Source organism: Strongylocentrotus purpuratus, unplaced genomic scaffold (genome assembly GCF_000002235.5).
Source record: "Strongylocentrotus purpuratus isolate Spur 01 unplaced genomic scaffold, Spur_5.0 spur5_scaffold_2, whole genome shotgun sequence".
In the NCBI taxonomy this organism is placed as follows: domain Eukaryota; kingdom Metazoa; phylum Echinodermata; class Echinoidea; order Camarodonta; family Strongylocentrotidae; genus Strongylocentrotus; species Strongylocentrotus purpuratus.
Genome location: NW_022145605.1, coordinates 18,907,673 through 18,933,860, shown reverse-complemented (window position 1 = coordinate 18,933,860; position 26,188 = coordinate 18,907,673). Strand labels below are relative to the sequence as shown.

General features: G+C 34.7%; 1 protein-coding gene and 1 long non-coding RNA gene across 2 annotated transcripts in view; one reads left to right on the top strand and one right to left on the bottom strand.

The window, feature by feature from the left end:
* Positions 1–8,127: 8,127 nt before the first annotated feature.
* LOC373476 (syntaxin) overlaps positions 8,128–26,188 on the bottom strand; it is a gene marked incomplete at its 5' end in the record, with an annotated part of 31,408 nt that continues 13,347 nt past the window's right edge. The window contains 1 exon segment of the mRNA NM_214620.1: positions 8,128–8,617. Within this exon segment, the coding sequence (NP_999785.1) occupies positions 8,540–8,617 (78 nt within the window).
* LOC115926716 lies at positions 9,551–10,651 on the top strand. The gene is made up of 2 exons (XR_004065231.1): positions 9,551–10,023; positions 10,343–10,651. It is a non-coding gene; the product is annotated as an uncharacterized LOC115926716 (long non-coding RNA).

The following is a 26,188-nucleotide window of genomic DNA, read 5'->3' as shown; positions in this document are numbered from 1 at the left end:
GAGGGTTCAATATCACTGTTAAAAATGCAATTTGAAAAAAAAGCCAAAAGGTCAAGGCTTATTGTGTTCAATTTATTATCCTGCTTATGTTTCGTTCCCCCTCAATAGATAGCAGTAATCATATTCCACATACTAAGAATCTTGCGCTACGATTGGTCAAAAGTAAATCACGTGATGAAAGATAGTTCGTTACAAAGTGCAACGTACTGTCACTGAAGATTGTATACGTTGCGTATACGTACCACGTAAGTACTGCATGCACTATGATCGCACATCGTTTGCTAGCTGTTAATTGATGACTTGTTGCTCTAAATTGACGGAAGAAGTGACATGTTTTCGATGTGGAATATAAAGCAAATCATAACCTTTTGGTTTCAGGCCATGGCAAACTATCACTTCCTCGGCGATCTGAATGTATACGCTATCTTTCCTCAGCTTCGCTTTGGAAAGATAGCTACATTCAGATCCCCTTAGTGATAATTTGTCCCATAACCTTCACCAAAGAAAATGCAATAAATTATCAATAATTCATTGCACTTTGCCCCGATCCCCAACATAAACAAATCCTCTGTGTGCCCATGCCTTGAACCATAATGCATGGCCGTACAGAGGAATTTTTCCTGTTGGTGACGGGGAATTGCAATGAATTATTGATAATATATTGCGTTGTCTTGGGGGGGGGGTATTTGTGGGGGCTGCCCCCTACCCTAGCCTCCGCTGCGTAAGTCTTGATTCAGTGGCAAAGCAATGGCCTCGTAACTGTGAGGCCCCAGGATCAAAACCGTGTTTATGTGCTATATTAGTGCCCTTTGTGTGAGGCATTAATCCTCATTACTGTCAGTTATGACTTAAGGCCGTAGGTCCCCTAGTTGATAAGCATAATATCACACACATGCTTTAGCAGTCACGCAAAACAAACACTCACAAAGTATTATTCAATAAAATCTGAGAATGTATACTATTATCTAGATCTATTAGGAATAAATCATTGTCATTCCATAAACTGGGGTAAAACAATTTTTCCACCTTTATGACCAACAGTGTATAGAAGGCTTCCAAGAGGTAAAATAAATCAGTGTAGTCAATATCTTTAGCGCAGTACCCGGATGACTGACCAATATTGTTTACGTATTGCTCAGTCATCTCGTAACTTCAATTATCGATAATGAATGAAAGCGATTTGGACTCAAGATGGCCGAATCATAGTTTTGACCACTGATGGACGCCGTGTGATTCTTACACAGATGACCGATATCAGCAAACTAACGTCGTCTTCATAAGCATGATCAGTCGATGGTTAGTTATCGCGTGTATTGTACCTGGAATTTTATTTGCATAGAAACTGGAAGTAGCAACTAATCCATCTCGTTAAGCGTCTTTTTGAACATGCTCAGTCGATGGTTAGCTGGGGAGTCATAATTATCGCGTGTATTGTACCTGGAATTTTATTTGCATGGAAAGTGGAAGTAGCAACTAATCCATCTCGTTAAGCGTCTTACTGTACATGAACGCTGAACGCTTCGCTGAAACTTCTTTATGTTGGAAGCACTGGACTGGCCATGCATGCATCGAGTTGCGTTGGTGTTTGTTCTCTCTACACTTTGTTTGTTTAAAGGTAAACCATCGTGCTTAGACTCTTTCTTTAGTATGACTTTCCGTTTATATATATATATTGTTAAATCATTGTTGGTATCAGCTTATTCCAATACAATTACATTTTGTTGGCAATCCACTTTATCCCTCAGGACTATTATGTTAAATAATTGTCTCGCACTGCCTCACGGTTATATTGGGAGCATGTGATTGTATTCGATGAAGACTTGCAGAGCAATTCCTGGCCTATAATTATCTTGTCTACGCCCAGCTTTAAAACCTGAATTCTCTTCGGGTGCTTAATCAATTTTGCGTTTTGTTTAATGTTGGTTAAACTTCATGCGTCATGTTGTGGTGTGCACAGTACAAGCTTCTTATATACGTATCTTACATGATTAAGTTTTGTTTAGTAGTATTTTAGTGTATTTTGTATACTTTTTTTTAAAAACTTTTGTTTTTTTTGTTTTCGTTTTTTTTTGTTGTTGAAATGGTACAACAATTTCCATTCGTTCGCTGTAGTAAATGTGTTAAAGCAAATCAGAAAGCACTTCTCTGTACTTCTTGCCGAAACTGGGTACACATATCATGTTCAGAAATCTCTGTAAAGATTTACGATGATCCTAATGAGCATTTTATAAATTGGGAGTGTTCAAGATGTCTTTTAAACCATCTTCCAAATTATATTGTGAATAATTCAGAGTCCGACGTCGACGATTCTAATAACATAGATCCCTCATGTAAATCTGGTGAAAACATATCTTTAAAATATGATCAACTTTCTAGTAAAGGGATTAAATTTGTCCACCTGAATATTGTAAGTCTTTTGAAATATCATGAAGAAATCAAGCAAATCATGTTTGAAAATGAAATACAAGTTCTTGCTCTGAATGAGACTAGATTAGACAGCTCTATTGCAGACACTGAAATGTACATACCCCATTATTCATTACTTCGAAAAGATAGAGATAGAAATGGGGGTGGAGTGGCCATTTATGTGCATGAGTCTATTCATAGCAACTTAGTCATGATTCTCTTGAACGTTTAGAAGCATTGTGCATAAAAGTTTGTTTGAAGAACACGAAGCCAATTATTTTTGTAAACTGGTATAGACCACCAAATTCAAAAGTCAAGGTTTTTAATCACTATGAGGACTTTTTGGTTTTTGCAAATGGTCTCAATGGGCAACTCATTATTATGGGTGAATTGTGAAATACTTACTTTAATGAAAAAGAGAGATAAAGCAAAACTGAAAGCCAAAAAGAGAAACAGTGATGACTTATGGAAACTGTACAAACGCATGAAAAATAAAGTTACCACCGAGATAAGAAAATCCAAACGTAAACACATATGTGATAAACTGTCTGAAGTCACCAATAGAAATGAATCTTGGACAACACTCAAAAGTTTAATGGGTAATTGTAATTCTTCTAACAGCACTTTTCCAAAAGAAAATTCAAGTGTAATAGCGAATGAGTTTAATAACCACTTTGCAGATATAGCGACAAATGTATGCACAAATAACACAAGGGCTAATAACCGGCTTTATGCCCATGGTGAAAAGGTTTCTGACAGAAAATTTAAATTTGTTAATGTATCTCAATATTATGTCTTGAAACAAGTAATGTCAATGAAAACAAAAAAGTCCGTCGGGTTAGACGAAATTTCTATGTATATTCTTAAAGAGTCAATATCTGAAAAGATTGAATCTTTTACCTTTTTAATCAACAAATCTTTATCGGAAGGGGTTGTGCCTGACAAATGGAAAGTCGCAAAAAGTAATACCAATACACAAAAAAGGAGATAAACTTGATTTCAATAATTATAGGCCGATCTCACTGTTGCCTTGCGCCTCTAAGGTTATGGAAAGAGTCGTTCAGCGACAATTGCTTGATTATTTAAAGTGTCATTCCTTGCTCTCCCAAAATCAGTCAGGTTTTCGTCCAAAACACTCCACCGTGACAGCACTAGCCGCTGTCACAGATGATTGGTTTTACTCTATCGATAAAGGTAATTACGTTGGAACAATTTTCGTAGACTTGCAAAAAGCATTTGATATGGTTGATCACCTAATCCTTGTATCTAAACTTGAATCTATGGGTGTAATTGGTGTAGAATTACAATGGTTCAAACACTATTTATCAAACAGAAGAATAAGAACTTCGGTAAATAATGTCCTTTCTGATGAAAGATTAACTACGAAAGGTGTGCCGCAAGGTTCTTTGCTGGGGCCCCTGTTGTTCATTATTTTTATAAATGACATCAATTCTGCTTTCAACACCTGCAAGGTCCATCTTTATGCAGATGATACAGTCATTTATTATTCACATACAAATCCAAAAGTGGTGGAAACTGTTTTAAATAAAGAAATTAATAGCCTTGATGCGTGGATGAATAAAAACAACTTAAAGATCAATTACGACAAAACTGTATGCATGTTACTAGGAACACATAACATGCTTAAAAAACAACCGCTTTTGAATATCAAAATCAAAGAACAACAGTTGTCCCAAGTAAAGAGCTTTAAATATCTCGGTGTACATGTGGATGAAAAATTAAAATGGGATGTTCACATTAAACAGACGTGTAACAAACTAAGTAAAATGGTTAGTTATTTATGTAGACTAAGACAATTTGTGAATATGTCTGAATTGAAATTAATCTATAATTCCATCATATTACCGCACTTTGATTACGGGGATGTAGTATGGCAATCTGCCTGCAGTAACAGTTTAATACAACTCCAAAAAATTCAAAATAGGGCCGGTAGAATCATACTTAAAGTTAACCCTTATTCGCATACTTCTACCAGTCAAATTCATAGCTGTCTTGGTTGGCAAATGATACGTGAAAGGCAACAAATCCATTTATAACTCCTAACTTACAAAACATTACATAACATGACCCCTGAATATTTGAAAGACATATTTGAGTTTAAACCCTCTCCATACTCCCTCCGTAATGCACATAATCTCTCTTTACCTAAGCCAAGAACTAATTATTGTAAAAGAACTTTTGTGTACAGAGCTTCTTTTCAATATAATAAATTATCCCTTGATTTGCGTCAACTACCCACTTTTGCCACCTTTAAGACTAACCTAAACAGACTATAATCACCTTGTTGTAGTACCTCTTTATGTATGTTTATATGATGTTTGTTTTGTTTATTTGTTTGTTTGTTTTTTTGTTTTTTTTGTTTTTTCCTTTAAGTATTTGTATTAAGTTTTCGACTGATACTTTGTAATTATTTATTTTTTTAATTTGTAATATTATGTATATTTTGTATATTGTAAACTGGCCCCATGGAAGACCAGCAGCAACAATTATCGTTGCAGCTGAATATGGGCAACCAGCCGTATATTTGTAATTGTATATGATTATTTTTTATACGGAAAAAAAAACAACAACAACATATCACACGAAAACGTAGCCATATTTACGGAAGTAAGTCAAATTTTGTTATTTCGCTAGTCAGCCTGATATAGATAATAATAATAACATTATATGGCTTTATTTTCGTGTGATACAAGAATATATTCCTCTCGCTATGACAATATGGACTCATCTACGACTCGTTCATTATATAAGTATTCTCATTTTGGATCTCCATGAAATTAGATCCCCAAATATGAATTGATTAAATGCTGATGGATCAATAATTATTCAATCAACATTTCCACCTCTTATGTGTTGTGTACAAAAATAGAAGGGTTCTCCCAGTGTATTTTTTTTTAATTGTAAAGAAAGATATTGAGGATTCATGGCAACCTTTTTACAAATTATTAGTAAATGATTTGATGTATGGTAAGGATGCCGATGATGATATTGAGATTTGGTATTAAATGATACTCAATACTTTTTATAATCCATCTTTCAAAATAAATAAGTAAATAAAAGAAAGAAGAAATAATGCTTTAACAGGTCGATAAGGTCAACAACGAAACAGAGGAACATTCCAAATATATTGGGATTATAAGTAATCAAAGATAACAAAGACGTGAAGATCTGCTCATGGCCAATTTTACATTTCTCATGAAAAGATTCGCCTAAATTCATTTCCCTTTATTTTAAATTATAGTCTGGCCATTTTTCTTACATTTGGATGTTTCTCAAAAGGAGACCTGGTAACAACAACAAAAAGTAAATCACGCGCTTTTTAATACATAAAATAGTTTATGATACGTGTATGTCAGACAGACAGACAGACAGACAGACAGATCTGATATATCTCTCCGGCGACATTTACATATTTCGTTAAAATATTTAACATTGACGCTTGAGTTAAGATTCTGGTTTAGTTCAAACGGTTAGAGGTATAGGAATGTTTAGGTGTAGTGTTGTGTCCATAGTTAAAGCCCGGTAAGATATTGACCTCAGATCAATTGTCGCCAGAGCAATATGTGGTAGAATTGTCAGACACACCCAGGACAAGCTTTCATGTCGTACACAGCAAAACTTGCTTTAGAAATAAGAAAATTAATTAAACACAAATAGAGCGGGAAACAGTAATTTCATTATTTCTCGTTAAACTTTTATTCAAACATACATAAGGCAATACTATCGTGTAATTCATTTTAACAAAATTCACTTGTTGAATGCATACTTATAATAGATCGACACGATTTTAGATGATTCATATCTCATTTCTAGAAAGTAAAAACAACAGTATTGTATTAAACATATATATGGAAATACATAATCACGTGTGATTTCGAAAGTGGACAGGGAGTGGGAATGGAAATGAGAGAGGGAGTGAGATGGGGAGAGAGAGGGGGAGAGGGGGGAGGGGGGGGGAGGGGGAGAGAGAATGAGAGAGAGGGAGTGAGAGAGAGAGAGAGGAGAAGGGGAGAGGGGAGAGAGAGTGGGAGAGAGAGAGGGAGTGAGAGAGGATGAGGGGAGAGAGAGAGGGGGAGAGAGAGAGAAAGAGAGAGAGGGGAAAGAGAGAGAGAGAGAAAAGGAGAGAGAGAGAGAGGAAGAAAGAGAGAGAGAGAGAAGAGAGAGAGAGAGAAAGAGAGAGAGAGAGAAAGAGAGAGAAAGAAAAAGAATGAGAGTTTCAGGTACATACATGTATATACTATACAATATACATGTACTCTACGTAAATATTTACCTTTTCACTCTTTGAAAAATTAAGAATAAATGCAATTTAGGCAATGGTTAAATAACTCTTGTAACATATATTTACAGTTAATGCATTGATGAACTTAGTTATCCATCATGTATAATGTGAATTTTCTATTTACAGAATAGAATATATAGTATAGTATAAAAGCAAACAAATATATCTCATCTAAATTTCGTGCAAATACAATTATGTACATCACACAGTGGAATGGTAGTTATATAAAAATGATCAATTATCATTAGCTATTCTTTTACATCAATACTGACAAATGAAACGATCCAAACTTTTCATCAGAAACATCGGCTGAGGTGAATTTCCTCAAAGACAAATGGCGTATTAAGACTTACAAGTTTTATAACATTTTCCAAGCTATCTTATTTCGTCGAAAATAGTAAGAGCTACTTTACAATTAGCACACGTGACAACGAGATACATCAAAGACAAACATTAGAGCAAAACGCAGAAAATCGCAATATGAAGTATTCATGTTCAAACCTATAAATATATTCCATGATTCGATTTGATTGATGTAGAAAATACATTATGCCCAAGTTCTTTACATGCTACAATTTAAGACCGACTGGCTGCAGGTTAATAAAAATGAATTGTTAAAAATGGATCATTTGATGGAAGTAAAAGTGGCCTACATATTGAAAACAGTAATTTTGAAACGGGGGTTATTCGATGTTCCCAATGTTCATTTTCCCGAAGGTTCATTATTCCGAAATACTAAATATACCAAGTGGTTCATAATTCCAAAAATGAAAATTGGTTCTTTATTCCGAAAGTGAAAAACAAACAGGATTCGTAATTCCTATATAAAACGATGCAAGGTTCTGCTTCATTTTCGGAATTACGAACCCTATACTCGTATTTCATTTTCGGATTATAAAGGGCCGGTAAAACGACATGTAACCTTTAAAACTACCACTATTCGGAGAACCGTCACCTCATGATCTTCTTTCAACGAAGTGGTCCCTTTGTCATTTTTCAAATCTCTTCCCGAGTGTAAATCATTTTAACGACAAAACACACTAGAAGGCTATACATAATGAATACAGGATGACCAAAATAAGGGGAAAATAACATAAGTAAAATCAATATTGTCATTTAATAAAGCTTTTAGAGGTACGACAAGTGCAAATAATAACTTAAGTTATATAATGCCCTCATGATCATAATCATAATAAGAGTCGCGATTACTTATAGGCGGATTCAGGAGATATAATACAAGAATGTGACTCTTTTAAACTACCCTCTTCATTAAGACATCACATTGAATTCCATTAGTCAATTCGTTATTATATTATCTTATCGTTTGTTTATTCTATCTCAATTTAAATTTTTCAGGAAAATGTATTAGCATGTCTTCAACTTTGTGAATAACCCTCTTTATTGAGACAACGAATATTGAATTCCTTTTGCCAATTAGTTACAATATCTGTTGTTATATCTTCTATTAATAACATCTTAATTTACTTTAAAAATCAAATGATATAATTTAAAGAAAATTCTTGAGCACGCCTCTGAATTACACTCTCCACTAAGACAACAAAATGCTGAATACTATCAGAGAATAAATTATCATCTATTTCATCTCCTTTATTATTATATATCTCTCTTCTTGGAAATAAAATTCTCAAATATCCTTTCAGGCAAATTCTTGAGCACGTCTTGAACTTATTTGCCTCTTCCTTGAGACACCTTGACAAACTCATTGAGTATAAACTCAAGTGTATGTTATAATGCCGGCTAGATGTGTTAATGTTAAGTTGTCTTCCGCTTTTCTGCTGCAGGTCAGAGGTAAAAGGTCAAAGGTCATCATCAAGCCAAGACGATGATCAAGACGAGAACGAGGATACCTAGTGCGACACCGCAGCATATCGCGATGTAGAATTTCTTCTGCAAAAGAAACAATAATAACAGCAAAAACAATCAGTTTGATTTAACACCAGCACGATGAAACGGCGTAGCGATTAGGCGATGGGGGTGGGGCACGGATGGCATTTGACTACCTCTTCGAAAGAGAGAGAGAGAGAGAGAGAGAGAGAGAGAGAGAGAGAGAGAGAGAGAGAGAGAAGGGGTATAATAATATATTTTGTTTTGATTTCGTTTGCACGATAGACACCTCTCCCCCACCCCCCCCCCCCCCCCCCATTGGCGTAGGGCCTAGGGGACCGGTTTCCAACCCTTTATCGTAAACTCTGAGTTCCGTCTTTTAGTTTGTTGAACATAATTCATAATATTCCGTTCGCATTCGTATAATTTTGAAAAGGTAAGCTCATTTTACACAAGTCTTTCATAAAGGATGTTATAAAATAAACATGAATTCATCTTGTCTCAATTACTGAAGGATCTTTTTTTAATAACCTTAAAAAATTAAGTTTCCATATTCTTCTTATGCAAAATTAAGTAATCCCTCTAAAAACTGATGTAAGAAAATGATGGCGAAGAAATATGGTGATATGAAACACTGTATGATGACCAAATGATTGTACAACAGAACATATTATTTGACGATTCTTCCGCAGCCAATTCCTAACTTTAACCCTGGCCGAAACGCCCTGACCCTAACCCCACCCTAAATATGACCTCGAACCAAAGTAACCTTAGCCCAATCCTACATCTTTGATGTAAAATTCCCGGAGGAAATATTGGATAACCACCAGTAATACCCTCACGGAAACAACGGAATGAAGCACAGACACACAAATACACGACAAAAAATGAGGTGAATGATGTAAATTCCATTACAATTTAATAGTTTATTATGCACATAATTCACAGATTCATCATAATGTATCATAATTACAGTTTGTACATATCAGTAATATATTTAGCATAAGCCTAAAGTATGGAAAAGAGTTCAGATTGATAATATATACTCGAACAACAAGCTTTTTTTCAGTTTGTAAATCTACAAAATGTATACAAACAATTGATAAACGTAATAAATTAAGCATGGCAACACATCTGTTTATATCATCTATACAACTATGATGGAATTTTTGGAAGGTGGGTATATATAAAGGCCCCATATATGCTTTATTCTCTGTGATTTAAATGTAAAAGGCTGAACAGTAAAACCTGTCTATTATTATTAAGGCCATCAAGGGACAACAGAACATGTGGCCACTGTTCAAAGGTGACCTTTTACCGATTCTACAACACATTTCTTCCTTACGGAAGGCGATAAAGTGACAACTACCGGGACTGACTGTAAGTGAAATCACATTGATGAAAAATAAATTGTGAAATTGTAGATAGAATAGATTGTGTTCTTAAATGAGAATCAGTTATCTCTATAGGTCAAGTGTGTGTGTGTGTGTGTGTGTGTAATTGGGTTTTTACAGACGTGTATCAATCAGATATGATTATTTACGTCTGGGGACCGACTTTTAACGTCACCATCCGAAAGACGTGACTCAGTTTCGAACCTGCGTCCTCGGCTGAATCAGTTTGTAACTTCCACTGTTAGCTGGATTACAGGCGCACGCCACAACGCCACAACGCTGGTCGCTACTGAATAATAAACTGGTTTTCAACTGGTAAAAAATGGTCTATAGAATTATTTACAAAAAAAATTCTATAGAATTCTATACAAAAAAATCTATAGAATTTCTATAGGTCAAGAGTAAATGTGTTAAATAAAATATTGAGGGCAGCAGACTGTTTTTCGGGTACAGAGCCATTTGATACACAGAGTTTGGCCAGCTTGGTATCAGTTGGTCACTCACAACATGGCTATGCTGTTGGTTTGTGCCTGCCCAACAATTTAATATTTGTTGCCATTACTGTGCCTTGTTGGCCAACCTCTCTTTAATCGATGGCACTGTTCAATGTGGTGGGGGATATTCAAATAAGAATAATGCTGTTTTTCACAAGAAGAGATGGGACAGAGTTAGAGAGAGAGAGAGAGAGAAAGAGAAAGAGAGAGAGAGAGAGAAAGAGAAAGAGAGAGAGAGAGAGAGAGAGAGAGAGAGAGAGCACGAGGGGGGGGGGGCAAATAGGCAGACATACAAGAATAGGGGCAGATAGAGAAACGCAGGGGGGGGGGGAGAAAAGGGAAGGAGAGACAGAGAGACAGACAAACAAGCATACAGACTTTCAGATACACATACACAGAGAGACAGATAAAATGATAGAAAACAGAAGAACATGGTAAGTTACACAGAGAGAATAAACAAAAATACAGAGTGAAGAAACTGAACTACAAATGAAAGGGTTCAATTATGGATACAAATACATATATTTGAATGTGTTACCTATCATTAAGTGGGAAATAACTACTTCTTCAATTAATACACATTTCATATTCCCTCTCTCTATTCAGCATTAGAAAGCCATTTCATATGCCGTAATAATGCATATCAACCTATCAAGTTTTTCTACTCTAGTTAAATGTGGTTGTATCAAACTCTGACTGTAATGCATGCTTCAGAATTTATCCTCGATAAAGCATCTCTTTCACTACATACCATCCCAATCTTTTCAAAATATGATCAGCCTTTTAAAAACGATTCCACAATTACATCAATCTCGAGAAACATATGGGATCATTTCAAAATTTACCTGAAAGTCATTCCCCAACAAAGCTCCTAACTAGCCATGCTTAGCTCCCGAAGAAATATAAGTTATTGGGAAACATTGAAATACAATTCTTTTGCAAGTCCATACTCTATAAATATTTGTCACTAAAACAAAGATGGTTTAAAAGTTGGAATGCCATAGTAGAAAAAAAAATCCAATATATTCCTATCATAAGGGCTACACCACTAGTCTGCAGGCACAAACGCTTGTCAGTCCTTGGGGGGGGGGGGGGGGGGGGGTTTCACAAAGATTAAGATCAACTTTAAGTTGGACTTAACTATGGCAGGCTGTTCATTCCACTGTTTCCTCTCACCATTTACTAGCAATGGTCTCTCAAGAGATGAACAAATCTCAGTCACACATCTACAGAATTTACTTATTTTGATAATTCATTATTGAAGGACAAAATATTATCTAAAGATCATAATGGTGAGAGCAACCAGTGGCATGAGTGGCCTGTCATAGTTAAGTTCAACTTAAAGTCGATATTAGCCTTTGTGAAACACTCCCCTTGTGCTTTAATAAGAAAGTGCCTGAACTGGGAGACTATGCAGGACAGTATAGTCTACTGTACCCCATAGGCTTTGAACTTGGCTGAACTTGACACAGCCACAGACTGACAGCTAGGCTCCGTTCAAGACTTTGTGGAATTGTGTTCAGGTGTCGAATCACAGCCAGTGCCTGCAGACTACTTCACCACTACTCTGACAACTTAAATGTTATTTAATGAAATACATGTATTGAATATTTATCATGTGAAATATAAATGAATGCCAAAAAGAAAGCGCATTTCATGAGATGTAAACAGACAACATTAAGGGAATTCTGATACACACGTACAAATAATAGACAGTAATGTCTGTTTCAAGACAGAAAAGCATGAGCTTATAACATTTTACACAGAGTTTAACATCTTTTTTTAAAAATATAAACAAATGATTATTTGGGTCTATCTGCTGGTACATGTGCAAAATTATCTACTCGTATTTAATCTTTTCAGTCCTACACCCTTTATGAGTACCAAAAATACAAAATAAAATCTTAAATAATGATTAATTAGATTAATAAGAGAGTGAAACTAATGAAAAAGGAAGAAATTAATGAGTTGAAAAAGAAGAAATAAAAGGAAAGAATGATATATTAAATGAAGTTAATTAAATCTATATACTAAGGTAGATGAAAGTGTAAAATATATACATATTGCATAGGAAAATTTTGTAACCTAATCCAAAATGTTGAAGTATTTTAGTTTAAAATTTGAGATAAATGTCAAAAAGGGAAGTCACTAATAACAATATCAGAGCAAAGTTCTTAATTTTCTTGGGTACCTAATATGAAACATGTGGATGCATGAAAGTTTCAGTTATTGACTGTCAATTTTTGTCATTGTTATGCCAAAACATTCTCTGGGCAGAGAGTTCAAGTTCAAAGATTTTGCAACAAGCAAGCAAAAAGAGAAATGAAGATATTTTCAGTGGCCTTTGGGAGTCTCAATCTGCTGCCAGGAAGATGGAAGGGCATAATATCTCCTTTTTGTTATATACTTGATGTGTTCCTAAGACATGCCAGATACTAAATTTATCAAAGAAGTGTCATAGCCGAGTGGTTTAAGCCCTTGACTTGAAATTCAAAGGTCATGGCAAGGCAAGGCATTAATCTTCTTTTGCCACACTCGTCCAAGGTGAGGTAAATGGCAGGAATTAATTCCTTGAAATGCTGGAGCGCTGTAATGGCAGCTAGGCTAAAGCCGGGGTAATAATTAATGCGCCTCTGAATAGAAGTTTTAGATAGACGGTGCTATAGAAATGCCTATAATTATTATTTATTATAAGGGGGGGGGGCGCATGACTGGGCCCATGACTGCCAATGAAACTATGGTTTATACCATGGCTTACTTATATGAATTTAGCTGTGTGAATTAGGGGCCAAGCAGTTTTAAGAAATCACATCTTGAATATGTCCACACCTTACTTTTGTACTTGATGCTATTTCCACCTCACACTAAGTTCAATTTCTGGAAATGTTAGTAATCGTGTCGTACACTGGATATTACAGCCTTACAGTGGCTTCAACACAAATGTTGGAACTTTAAAAGAAGAAACAAAAAAGTCCCTGCATTATATATACTTTCTTGAACTGTTTGGCAACACACAGTCCATTAAATAGAAAGTTTCAATACATACATACATGTATTTCAATCAAATACTTGTAACAACTACAATGCATTACTGTTCTCGCGTTGAAAATTGATAGGAATTATTGGAAGCAACAGAAAATACACAAACCTCTGGGCTTTAAATGTAAATTAAACGGCACAAAAGCTACTGAAACAACAATTATCAAAAACATTTACATGGTAAATATACATGTATCTAATATTACTTGATACAAGAATAGATCATGTTTTTAAATTTACATCACATGTTTTTCTATCGTACAGTTTTGATAGAAACGACCCTTACAAATATTTTCACAAGAACAAATGTTGGCATTCGTGCAAACTTGGTACATTGATAGCTCAAAATAATAAAAACCTAATCTGCTAAATATGTTTTGATGGCAATAAAGTCATCAATACTACATCAATAATAAATGCCCAAACACAGTAACAAATAAAACCAAATAAAGTATCAGTTGTGTAACCATAATCTGTATATCTACAAATAGTTGAGAAATTGCTTTAGAAATTCCCAATTAACATTAACATCCTTCAACCCTTTCTACATGCAATGAGGAAAAGGTTTCTGCCAATTTCTTCTAGAATTCAACTTGGGCATTTAGAAAATATCTTCCACTACATTTTAATTCAGCAAAATCAATGAAATACATCCCTGCCAAACAATTCATGCCAAGCGACTACATTCTACACAAAATGTGCAAGGGCCACACATTGTAAAACTGGAAAACCATCTGATATTAATGAATGATACTAAAAGGGAATAAATATTTCCTAGACTGATTACATTACTAATACGACATTAAAGGCAGTTTGGAAGAATTTGGGTAATAAATTGTAGAGAATGTACAACTCAAAATCTAACTATTTCCTGATTTGAATGACCTGAATTTTAAAACAAGTTTAAATACTGTCTATATTTTTTAGTATTAAAGGATATCGGGGTTTTGGGTGTAGAGGTAATAATGTATATTGCAGATGGTAGTCTATACCTACACATACATGTAGGCCATCTTCATTGTATTCATGTGGTGGTATTTATATACAGGTTTTAATGCAATGCTTAAGTTTTTAATGTTCACTGTAAATCTATAACATTCTGAAATGGTCTTTATAGACCATTGGAAGTGCATGACAGATAAATGAGCACTACATAAGAAGCCATTATCATGAATTTATTATTTCAATTGTTACGTAATTTGTCTTGAAAAAGTTAGAAATAAACTTCCCTTAAAGTTTAAGAAAAGTGATCCACATTAATAATAGAAATGACCCATTATTATTTTCAATAAGAATAGAAACAATTATATTTGTACCATGGTATGGATAATCCTAACAACATATATATTATCCTAACTACAGGTGAAATTTCAAAGAAGTTTAATATAATTATCACCATACAGATACATTTAATCTTCCTTCCCACAGCTATATGGACTGATTTCTCAAAATGTACTTAAAAAGTTAAATAATAATTTCAATGAAATGCAACTTATTGAGTACATGGCACCATTTTACATAACCATAAGTACACAAGTATTATTGGCAGAGTGGTAAAAAGGCACTAATGTAATAGACTATGTACAAAGTAAGTAAGTAAATTCCTTGCTGCTCCACCAAAGTTCAAACAAACCAACAGATAATTTTACACATGTTGAAGCCCGTGTTCAGTTTTGATTTTTAAAGACAAAAGAATAATAATCATTATATTGCTGGCTGAGAACAAGAAGGACATTATCTCTGTGTAAAGGTATAATATAACATTGTAGTTAACGCCCTTCCGGCTCCAAACAGACGATACCATGCTGAATTACTTTATTCTTCATCAGTAGAAAAATAATCAAATAAATAGTGGAAGAACAATTTATTACAGCAAAACCACCATAATCATCCGTTCAGAGCCAGAAGGGCATTAACTCTGCGTTCAAGTATATGAGTTAACTTCCATCTGGCTCAAAAAAGATGATGTGATTTAACTTTTATTTCACAATACATATGAGACTCATGTCAAATTCTAACATAGTGGATTTTGAGATGATACTAGGAAAAGAAAGAGCGTAATATTTCTTCAGTATTGTGGCAATTGTTATTTACTGTACATGGTCGATAAGAAAAAAGAGTGTATGGCTAACAGAATAACTATGTACACCAATCAGAAAAAACATGTCATTTTATTCCAGCCAAAGTTGCATTGACATATATACTCTGTGCTCAATTTCAATCGTCTGATAAATACTGCGCCAGCAAACCATATATTCAAGCCACCCTCCACCCTCAAGTGTTACAGGGATTCATTTTTGCTTTTCGCCTCCCAGGCACAGGTGACGCCAAATATTTAATAGTAATAATAATACTACTCGAGACCGCTACATCTGTGGATCAGTTTAAGAAACTTATAAAGACCCACTTATTTTAATTAGAGTGATCTTTTTGAAGTGTTGTATCATCGTTTAAAATGGCCGTTATAGAGTACCGAAGTGAGATGTCATACTGGCTAAGGTGTCAAAGTTGCTGGTTCCGAACAATGGTGTGGTGATCACACCAGCCCCAGACACTCAATTTGCCCTGCTTCAGGACATTGTTTGAATGATTTCGCAGTGAATCTCATGCTTGGTCTCTGTTTTTTAGAACCAGTAACCTGGACGACGAGCGAATACGACGTTAGCACTTCAATACTCTCTACTCTCTACTACGTAGCACATTGTGAAGCGCATTGTAAACCACAATTGTAACTACAATACTTGGTGGATTGGATTGGAAGCCTGTACATCCAATGGCTTCTATTTTTGGCATTAATCTGGAAACAATACATCTTAGATCGATCTTTCATCGATTTGTAGATCTCTAGTAGACAGACATGCCAGTCTATGTTTAAGGTGACCATAAAATGTCACGAGGGATATGCATGAGAGCAACTCCAGATTCCAAAACCATTTTTGTTTTCATAAGGAATGTTCCATGTGGCTTTCAAGAGCTGTCTATTTCTGTGACCTACATGTACATTGTCTGCCCTAACTATCTCTATTTTCCTTATGGGTCACAACACGACTGTTAAATGGTATGAAAATGTATGAAGGCAACATATCTTTCTGACTGACAAAATGACTTACATAATGAAAAATGACACCAAATGCCCAAGTGCACAAAAATTAAGAAGCAAAAGAATCATGACAGTTGAATCTTGGATAACAACATGTCTGCTGCCTGCAAGAAGGACACAAGCAAACAAACATTTCTTCCAGTCTACGGGACCATAAATGGCTTGAAACGTGAAATGATCCATCCTTTATCTCCTATCTCTCTGAGCGACAACATCGAAGACCAGGCGGAGCTCGGCAATGGCTGGATGAAAATGAAATGCATGTGGAAGAGGTGGACTAGAGAGGGCGCCACATCGTTAAGAGAGCGGTACTACTATGGCTATCAGAACTATAACTGCTACAAGGACTGTACAACATATGATGATGATGATCTTTTTCTGTGAGAGATAATGGGAGACAAATGAGATAAATACAAAGAATTAATGAATACATACTTACACGTACAGCAACATTTTATGAATGGTGAAATGTCGTAATATACTGTAAAACAGATCAACATGGGCACCTAAAATCTAAATCCTGGCCCCCAAATGAAAATTTCAAGATTTTTACAAGGAGCTTATTGTGCATACTTACCATAGGAATTTCAATTTGGACCCCCTACCCCAAAAGTTATTATGGACTCTATGAAGCCCTAAATATTCTGTAAGGAAAGGAGTTAGATTCGATATTTGACAATACATTTTATAGTGTGGGGACCTATAATTTCAAAGTCTTCTAAAAACGCTTGAAAGCCTAAAGTGATAAAAATAGAAATCTAGCAATTACTCGAAAGATTTTATCCCATATATTGATAAAGCATCAATTTAGATTGATAATGGTTTTAAAAAATGGCTGCTTCTTTTGATTTGAAATTTGTCTTTTGTGTTTAATTGAAACCAATTAAGATACATATGTAATAGTTTATACAAAACAAAACAAAACAAAAATCAAGAAGAGAAAAACTGTAGAAGTGTAGTTAAAAATTTAATGAACATATAACAACATGAATTACAAGCACAACTATCATTAAAAGAAAAAAATTCTTAATGACAGTAGAGCACACATGTACACTTTTTATATGAACCATCCAAATATCAAGCTGTAATTCAATAATTTCACAGACACAACGAATAACACAAAACTGATTCAAAGACAATAATATTGTTGCTGTAATGTAGGCATGAGTCAAGCAACACATGTATAATACAGCCATGCTACATGTAATCTGTATTTTAAACAAGGAAGGAATGTTTTGAAACACAAGAAGAAAGAAAAGGGATTCCATTAATGTGCAATTAAGGATAATCGAATATCCTGTGAAAATCAGGTTGGAACAAAAGATTGTGTGCAACACGTTGTTATTGTTGGTTAGTGTTTTAATGGCAATCAGTAAATTTGGACTATTATCACCAACAATAAAACAAAAGTTATAATACAAATGATTTTTCTCTTGTTTTGGGGAAGTTCTTTTTCTTTCTTTTGAATAATTTTTATATTTTTGTTTCAAAGATAAAATAGTATCATGCCAGGTTACCGAGTCCTGTCAGTTCTAAATTGGCACCGTCCTGAAAAACCTGCTCGTGTTTCGTACGAAGGTTTCTCGGAAACAAGTTTCCCATGTCTCTCGGGTGCAGACAGGGGGCTCCTTTTGGGATACCTAAATATCTTGAAACTCAAAAAGGAAAGGAATAACAGAATCAAAGAGAATCAAAGAAAGATCTTTTCTGAGGAAATTGGTTTCGCGCAATCTCGCATTACTATCAAAAGGAATTATTAAGCCAAGGCCCTCCCGAAGAAAGAGAGTCATGTTGAGACAATTTTTAGTTGTTAGTTTTTAGTTGTTAGTTTATAGTGCAAGCAGTGTGCAATAAGTGCAAGGAGTTATTGTCTATTAAGAGAGCTAAAAGGAAATTGTGATGATGTATGACATGATATTCTGCATTCATGCAAGAGAAAACACCAAGGGAGAGTTTCACAAAGACTTAAGTTGGACTTGAACTATGGCAGGCTATTCATGCCATTAGTTCTTCTAACCATTCCTGGCATTGTTTTCTCAAGGGACATACAAATCGTGGTCCAAAATCTACATTTTTTTATAGTTCATTGATGGACAAAAAAGGTAGTTACATTGAGGAGGCGCAATAGCTCAGTCGGTAGAGCAATGGTCTCGTTATCCGGTGACCCGGGTTCGAAACCAAGTCGATGCGCTAGTGCCCTTTGGTAAGGCATTAATGCTCATTACCAGGTCCCTCGGAGAGGACCTTAAGCCGTCGGTCTTCTGGTTGCTTACTAACAAGCATTTATTGCTTTCTTAGCTGTCAGGCAAATTAACCATCACTATCTATCTTATTTTAAGGCCTAAAAAGTGTTTATCCAGATGTAAAATCAGAGGGAAAAAACCTTAGAAATTATGATCTTTAGATAACATTTTTTACTGATGTCCTTGAGAGACGAATGATGAGAGCAGCCAGTGGCATGAATGGCCTGCCATAGTTCAACTTAGTTCAATCCAACTTATTTAAGTCGACCTTTAGTCTTTGTGAAACACCACCCCCTCCCTCCCCCTAAACAGCATACTAGGACTCAGATACAAATGAATGACAAGACGAAAATCACTAAAATAAGCAATAAATTGTAAATATACAATGTAGAACAGATAACTGACACAAGCACAGTACTCTAGTGTAATAAGCAAAGCATGAAAGGATAACGAAGAAATGTAGCAGAAAATGGTTTCCAGAATACTAGTCTTGTATCAAGACTATTAATCTTCTTAAATTGTCTTCACTACCTTCCACACATGTGAGAGGCTTAACAAGAACACTATCAAATCATGGCAAAGGTCTGCTGGTGAATACTAGACCTATTATATGATTGCTGCAATAAGAGCCAGCAACATTTTTGTTAATTAAAAAAAAAAGTTACTTATTTTATCATTGAAGATGTACATGTAGGGTTAGGGTTAGGGTTGGATTATAGTTTTGATCAGGTTTATTGATAGGGTTAGGATGAGGTATACATGGCAACAGATGAAGTTAGGAGTTCGGTTAGTGTAGGAAATTGAGAGCAAAGCAGTTGTTGCAGGAATATGTCTTGTACAACCTGAGAAGAAAAACAGTTGCCAAAACTTATCTGCCCCCCCCCCCCCCAAAAAAAAAAATCAACTCTAAACAATTTCACTAACCTTGTGCGTCACATTATGAAAAGTGCAAAATATTACACTAATACACTGACATAAAATCATTACATAGTCCAAACTTGATTTCTATATGATTGAATACGATATTCTACACAGTACACAATTAGGTATAAAAATTGTCCTGAGTAAGATGATTTCTCAAATGCCTTCACATGTTCAGTGCATTTCAAAGAGTGAAATTCATAATACTATCTTTACATTGACAAGGTTCCAAATAACTAGTTTTTCAACTAAACACCTCATAGTCATACTACAGATAAGCAAAATTATTGAGAAGAGATAAAGAGACGCTCTATCTTTATTCAATGCAGTGCCTAATGGAATCTACACTGGATATTAACAATATTCAGACACATGGTTTGTAGTGAATCTTTAATCTTTTAACTGACGCTATACAACCTATACACCCTCAATTCACATGGTGTAAACATGAAGGAAAAAAAAAAGGGGGGGGAATAAAATGTGCACCTCTAGAACAAGGCGTAATGGGTGACCTTAAGCAAGTAGGTCTAAAAAATGGTTCTAAGACACCTACACCCTGGACATCCATCCCACAGATAACCACCCCCTAGGACAACTACCCCTAGGACAACTAGCCCCTAGGACAACTACCCCCCAGACAACTATCCTAGGGGGTAGTTGTCCGTGGGTAGTTTTCCTAGGGGGTGGTTGTCCTAGGGGATAATTGTCTGGGGGTAGTTGTCCGGGGGATAGTTGTCCTGGGGGTAGTCATCCTAGAGGGTTATTGCCCTAGGGGGTAGTTGTCCTAGGGGGTAGTTGACTGGTGGTGGTTACTTGGGGGTGGATGTCCAGGGGGTAGGTGTCGGATATGCTAAAAAAAAACTTCCGCTCTACATGGCCCAACAACATGTAACTTATTTACGAGAAAAGAATATACTAACTGGAGTCCAACATAAATGTAGAGTACATATACATGCATAAATCTTATTTGGAAGCCGCTATGCCGAAATTTGATAAGAGAAATTAAGAATAAAGTGCAACTAAAAATTAGGAAGTGCTGGAGTCACTGTGTGATTAGAATTAAGTTACCTTCTGTGGCGGGTGTGTGTGTATGAGCCATTACAAGTGTGAGCCTACATAATTGAACACTAGAGCAAACATCAAAGGAAAGTTTAGGAGAATTAATTTACAGTCACAAAAAAGTGCAAAATTTGCATATCAAATACTTTTTCCTATGTGTTGCAAAAGATAGTTGATAATAATGTTACTGAATTAAGCTAAAATGTTATGTGTACAGAAATATATTAGTAAACCATGCATAAACACTTTGTAATCTATATTGTTGATTTCATTATCTTTCTAAATTTAATGGTTAGGTTATTTTACTGCTTTAAATTATTTGTGATTAGTAGTGTACTTATTAACAAGTCGACTAACAAAAGTTGCAATAATCAATAAATGTGAAGTCAGTACATAAAAAAAAGGTCAATACAACTGTTTTTAATCACCCTAAATTTAGATTCTATCTGTGTACTTTTTATGATAACTGCTGAATCAAAAACAAAAGTGAAGTTCCGTTTAGGAAAGAAAGTAAATGAGCAAAATAATACAAAAAGGTTTAGACTAGCAAAACAGAAAGAAAATAAGAAAAATATAGAGACACTTTATTATGGATTTAGATCAGTTAGGAAATGAAACTGTTCAGATATCACTGGCGATTGGCAGAAAAGCAAAGTGAGTGAAGTTTAAGAGTCAGGTTATGATTAATAGACAATGATTAGATAATGATTGAGAGACAATAATATTAGACTAGACACATCAAAGCAGCATACAATATTCAGTAGATCAAAGCAACATGCAATAGTTTGTAGGGGAAGGCACTGTCGCAAACATGGAAGAACTGATAATTTCATTAAACTTAGTAGATAATGACATCATGCCATTTACAACAATTATTGTTCTCTCAAGGTCCAAGTGACATAGAGAGACCCCCAATCCCTTACATTCATGTAGTGTAAAGCCAGTTTAAAACAAAAATTATCTACTGTTTTACAAATATATTCATATCATTTCTCTGATACAAGATATTAATAATACTGTAAAACTAAACGGGCATTCACACAAAATTCACAGGGGGACTGACTTGGATACAGAAGCAAGCTAAAAAGCATGACTATCAAAAGAATTATTTAAAAAAAATATATATTGACACAGATAGGTTTGCATACAAGACATTCAATACTCCACAGAACATTATAGTAGCAAGCACAAATACGAACAACATCAAATATACAACTGAGCAATATTGTGTTTCCCTGTGGTCATAACTCACCTAAAACTTCTCTATAGAAAAGCACAAGTTGAAGCACACTCAGCGTTTACGGAAAGTTTTATTCCATGTAAACTAAAACTGTTTTCTTACTCAAGGAAAGTTTCATTATTCTTACCTTTATTTCCATCTAACTTCATAATCATTCTTGTCTTTCTCCCTTTCTCCATTTTCTCTCTTACTTCTTGCTTTCTTAATTTCTCTATCTACCTTTCTCTCTCTACATTGCTCTCCTCTCTCTTTTCCTATTTCCTCCTTTTCCTTCCTCTTCATCCCCTCTCTCTCGTTCTTTCTTTCTTTCGTTTCTCTATTTCCTCTCTCCTTTCTATATTTCCACTCTTTTTCACTTACTTTCACAATATACTCATGAGACTTATTTCCTGATCTTTCATGGCTCTTGAGGCAGGTACTCTCTTTCCATTCTCACTGAAATTCCAATCTCCCCCTTTAAGTCTCATTACCACTTTTTTTCTGGATTGCCACAAGACGAATTACTTATATATATTCATGTAAAAAAATAGAACAAAAAAAACTTTCTAGTTTTCGATGGTATAAGGAAAGACCTCACAGATGAAGAAAACAATATTTGTGTACATCTACACAAGATAGCAGGCACAGCAGATTGGACCAGGAAAATTCCACTTTTCGGATAACATCTGAAAATTTATTCACCATAAGATTTCAAATAGCTACATATACAACAACAAAAATGTCCCTTTTGTTTTCTGGTAGATAAGTTACTAAGCTAGTATGTAATGTTACAACCTTCAATAAAAACTAAGACATTAGGCCTGTCTTCATCAGCTCGAGTTTGCCAAATAACCTGCTATTTTAACTATCCCAATTGCAAATTAGCCAGTTAATCTGCATCCTCATCAGCCCGCAGTTGCAATTAGCGGGATATTTGGTTGAGGAAATATCCAGAGAAATCTTGGTCTTGTTTACAAAATATCCTGCTATTTGGGAAATAGTGGGCTAATTTGTGCCCGTCCGAGCTAGTTTGTGATGAGCGTATCGGTCTGGTGAAAACGCAATTTCCAGCTTTGGGATAATGTTCTGTGTCTGAAAAAAGGCGGGTTATTTGGCCAACTCGAGCTGATGAGGACAGGCCTATGGTAATATAATGAATGATATATATGAATATCAAATAGGATACTAGAGTTGACTTTACAAAGTGCATATTTAAAAAAGTAAACAACACATAAATCAATTGTTAGCTGCAGCAATGACAAAATGTATATACTTCCTCACTTAACTTAATGCTGCCTCTCTATGCCTAATGCAGTCCCCCCAAAAACAAATCATTAGAGGTATATTTGTGATTCAGATTCAGATCTCTATTTCAATACTTAATGACTATTTTTAGCATAATTATAACCACCTACAAAAATGCAAATGGTCTTATTATATTTCGGGGTATAGATACATATTAAAGTTCTAAGCTTTTAGGACTGTGGGCATTTGAGGTATATTTGTGATTAAAATGGTCAATTTTAATGCTGGATGACTATTTCCGGCATTTAACCCGACTTACAAAAATGCAAGTCGACTTCTTTTAGTTTAATAGGACATAAATCTTATACTTCAAAATGTTAAAGCATACATTTCAAAATTTGAAGCTGTTCTTTCAGTGGGCAAGGTTGAATTTGTCTGACTTCCAAACAGACGATATTGACGTTAAATTTTAGAAACTCATTTTCTCTCTATGAAGAGTGAATATAATAATTATAATGGGACATTCTTTATTATTATTGCAAAATACCACGAGCAGAGGTCTTCATCTTACCTACAGAAGTGATTGAAAGTAACAACTCAACCAATTATTCAATCATCAGGATAAATCCCTTCATGAAATTTGGCCTCAATCAAGTAATCACATTTCTTAGGTATTGTCAGTATACTGTCTGTTGTGTACTAGATGGTCATTACCTAAATCTACAAGAGTGGAGTTAAAGGTAATACAAAGTTTTGGGAAATTTTGAAATTGGGTGGATAGTGAATCTTTACCATTTCGATATATTTGGATGCCCCTGTGGATGTATTATAAGCACTACAAAAATTAGCCCCTAAAACACTTCTGCTTTCGAGAAAGATGGAATATAAAAATTTACCGGTGCTCCCGGTAAATTTTGATAAATTGCAAATAGCGCCTATACGGCCGTACAATGTTAGCTGCGACCATGAAAATCTCAGAATATGTAGTTGTAATATATAATTTCCAAACGGGAAGAGCTAATTGGTCGTTTTTAGTCAAGAAACATTGTTTTATAGCTTAATTAATATCTTGACCTTGAGAGTGAGCTATACAACATAGAGTTTATTACTTACAATTTCAAAACTTTAGACTCGTTTTCAACCGCAACAACGATCACTTAATATTGTAGAATCGCATTTGCTTCCATTAAGTTCATATCAACTAAATTCATGACCCCATACCAAAACTTTGTATTACCTAACTTCATTCTTAATCGCACAATACAACAATTTGACCATAATAATCTAGTTGAGAATGTGATTAAATGCATTGTGATCGTATCTAAATAATGTTTTTAAATGAATATTAAGGGTAAACTACTAGGGCCTACTTAGGACTGTGACATTTCTTATTCAAAATTGACTTTGAAAGAATGTAAAGTGAATCAACTGAATCCATGGGTGCAGATTTATCATAGTAGAATGGATGAAAAGAGAGAAAATACTATGAAGACGCTAAAATGAAATCATTATAACTCAATGCATAATATGAGTGACTTCATGTAACAATTAAAACGGCTGAATATTGCTCCAAACTTTACACAGCGACAAAAACTTAATTACAGTTATCAAAGGAGGTAAATAAAAAATGTACATGTTTCAGCTAAGAATAATACTTAAAATGTAAACATTGTTGAAATTTCATTACACAATTAAAAAAACAGAAAATGCTCTTCCCAGAAAACAAAGAAAGTAGTATGCATCCAAATGCAATGGTCAATTGTGAAAGCATGTGCACCTATATTAAAACACAAAGCATTTTTTTCCTTTCCACACTAAAATAAAAAATGAACTGTGTTGAAAGCAATAAATATTTGTATTTACAATAAAAATGTATATTGTCCCTAATTTGTTCAGTTTAAGCAAGCACATATTACACCTCCATGATTAAGATAAGTTGTAGGTACAATTTGTTTTTAATGGTTTTATTGATGCAGCTTTTAAATGGGTCTATAAGGGTTGGTTTAGTAGTTTTTCATTGCATAATCTTGGTGTATTTTTGTTGTTGACATCTTAGTTTTATATACCGGTACCTTTAACAATGGGTGCTACTTCAGATTCAAAAGGCGACTCAAATGGTATGTGTTTCTTGACAGAACATTTCAGCCAGCTGATTGGGCAATACCATGTATTGAACCTTTTTTACGAGACTGGTAGGTACAGAGTATTGCAAAATTATTTCTCTGGCTTAAGCTCATTGCATCATTTAAAAAAATGAAAAGAAGAATTGTGCAAAGGCCCATTTACACTTTAAAAAACATAGTACAAACGTACGTCTAACTAGCATCAAATAATTGGAAAATGAAGGAAATAACTGTGGTAACATATACAAATTATTTCATACTTGATGATTTTGTACCCGCAAGGATGATCAGGTTTGCACAGTTGCCAAGACACTTTCTTTTTTAAAACAGTGAGTTTATAAATGTAGATTAAATGGGACTATAGAGACGATTTCCCTTTTATTTTGCTATGGTACACATTTCATTCTATTTTGCGAAGAAGTAAAATATTTGTATTTGTATTTTTATGTTTATCTTTTATAAACTATGGGCTCTGTTAAAAGAAAAAAAACTTAGCTTTAACTCCTTGCATTTGATTGGCTGTAAGCAAATATGCCAAAGTCCTTAATATTTGTAATTGATAACAAGTTTTATGAAATAGGGCCCTGGGCTCATATGAAGACAAAACAAATGTCAATTCATTTCCATTTTTTTAAAGTTCGCATGAAATTTAGCTACTATTTAAATGACCCATAAGAAATTCAACGATATTTCTGGAAAACTCCATGGTTCTGGTTCACAGATTATATGATCCAAATTTTACAAACAACTTCAACCTTTTAGATGACAGGGACGCTGAATTATAAACAAAATTTAGG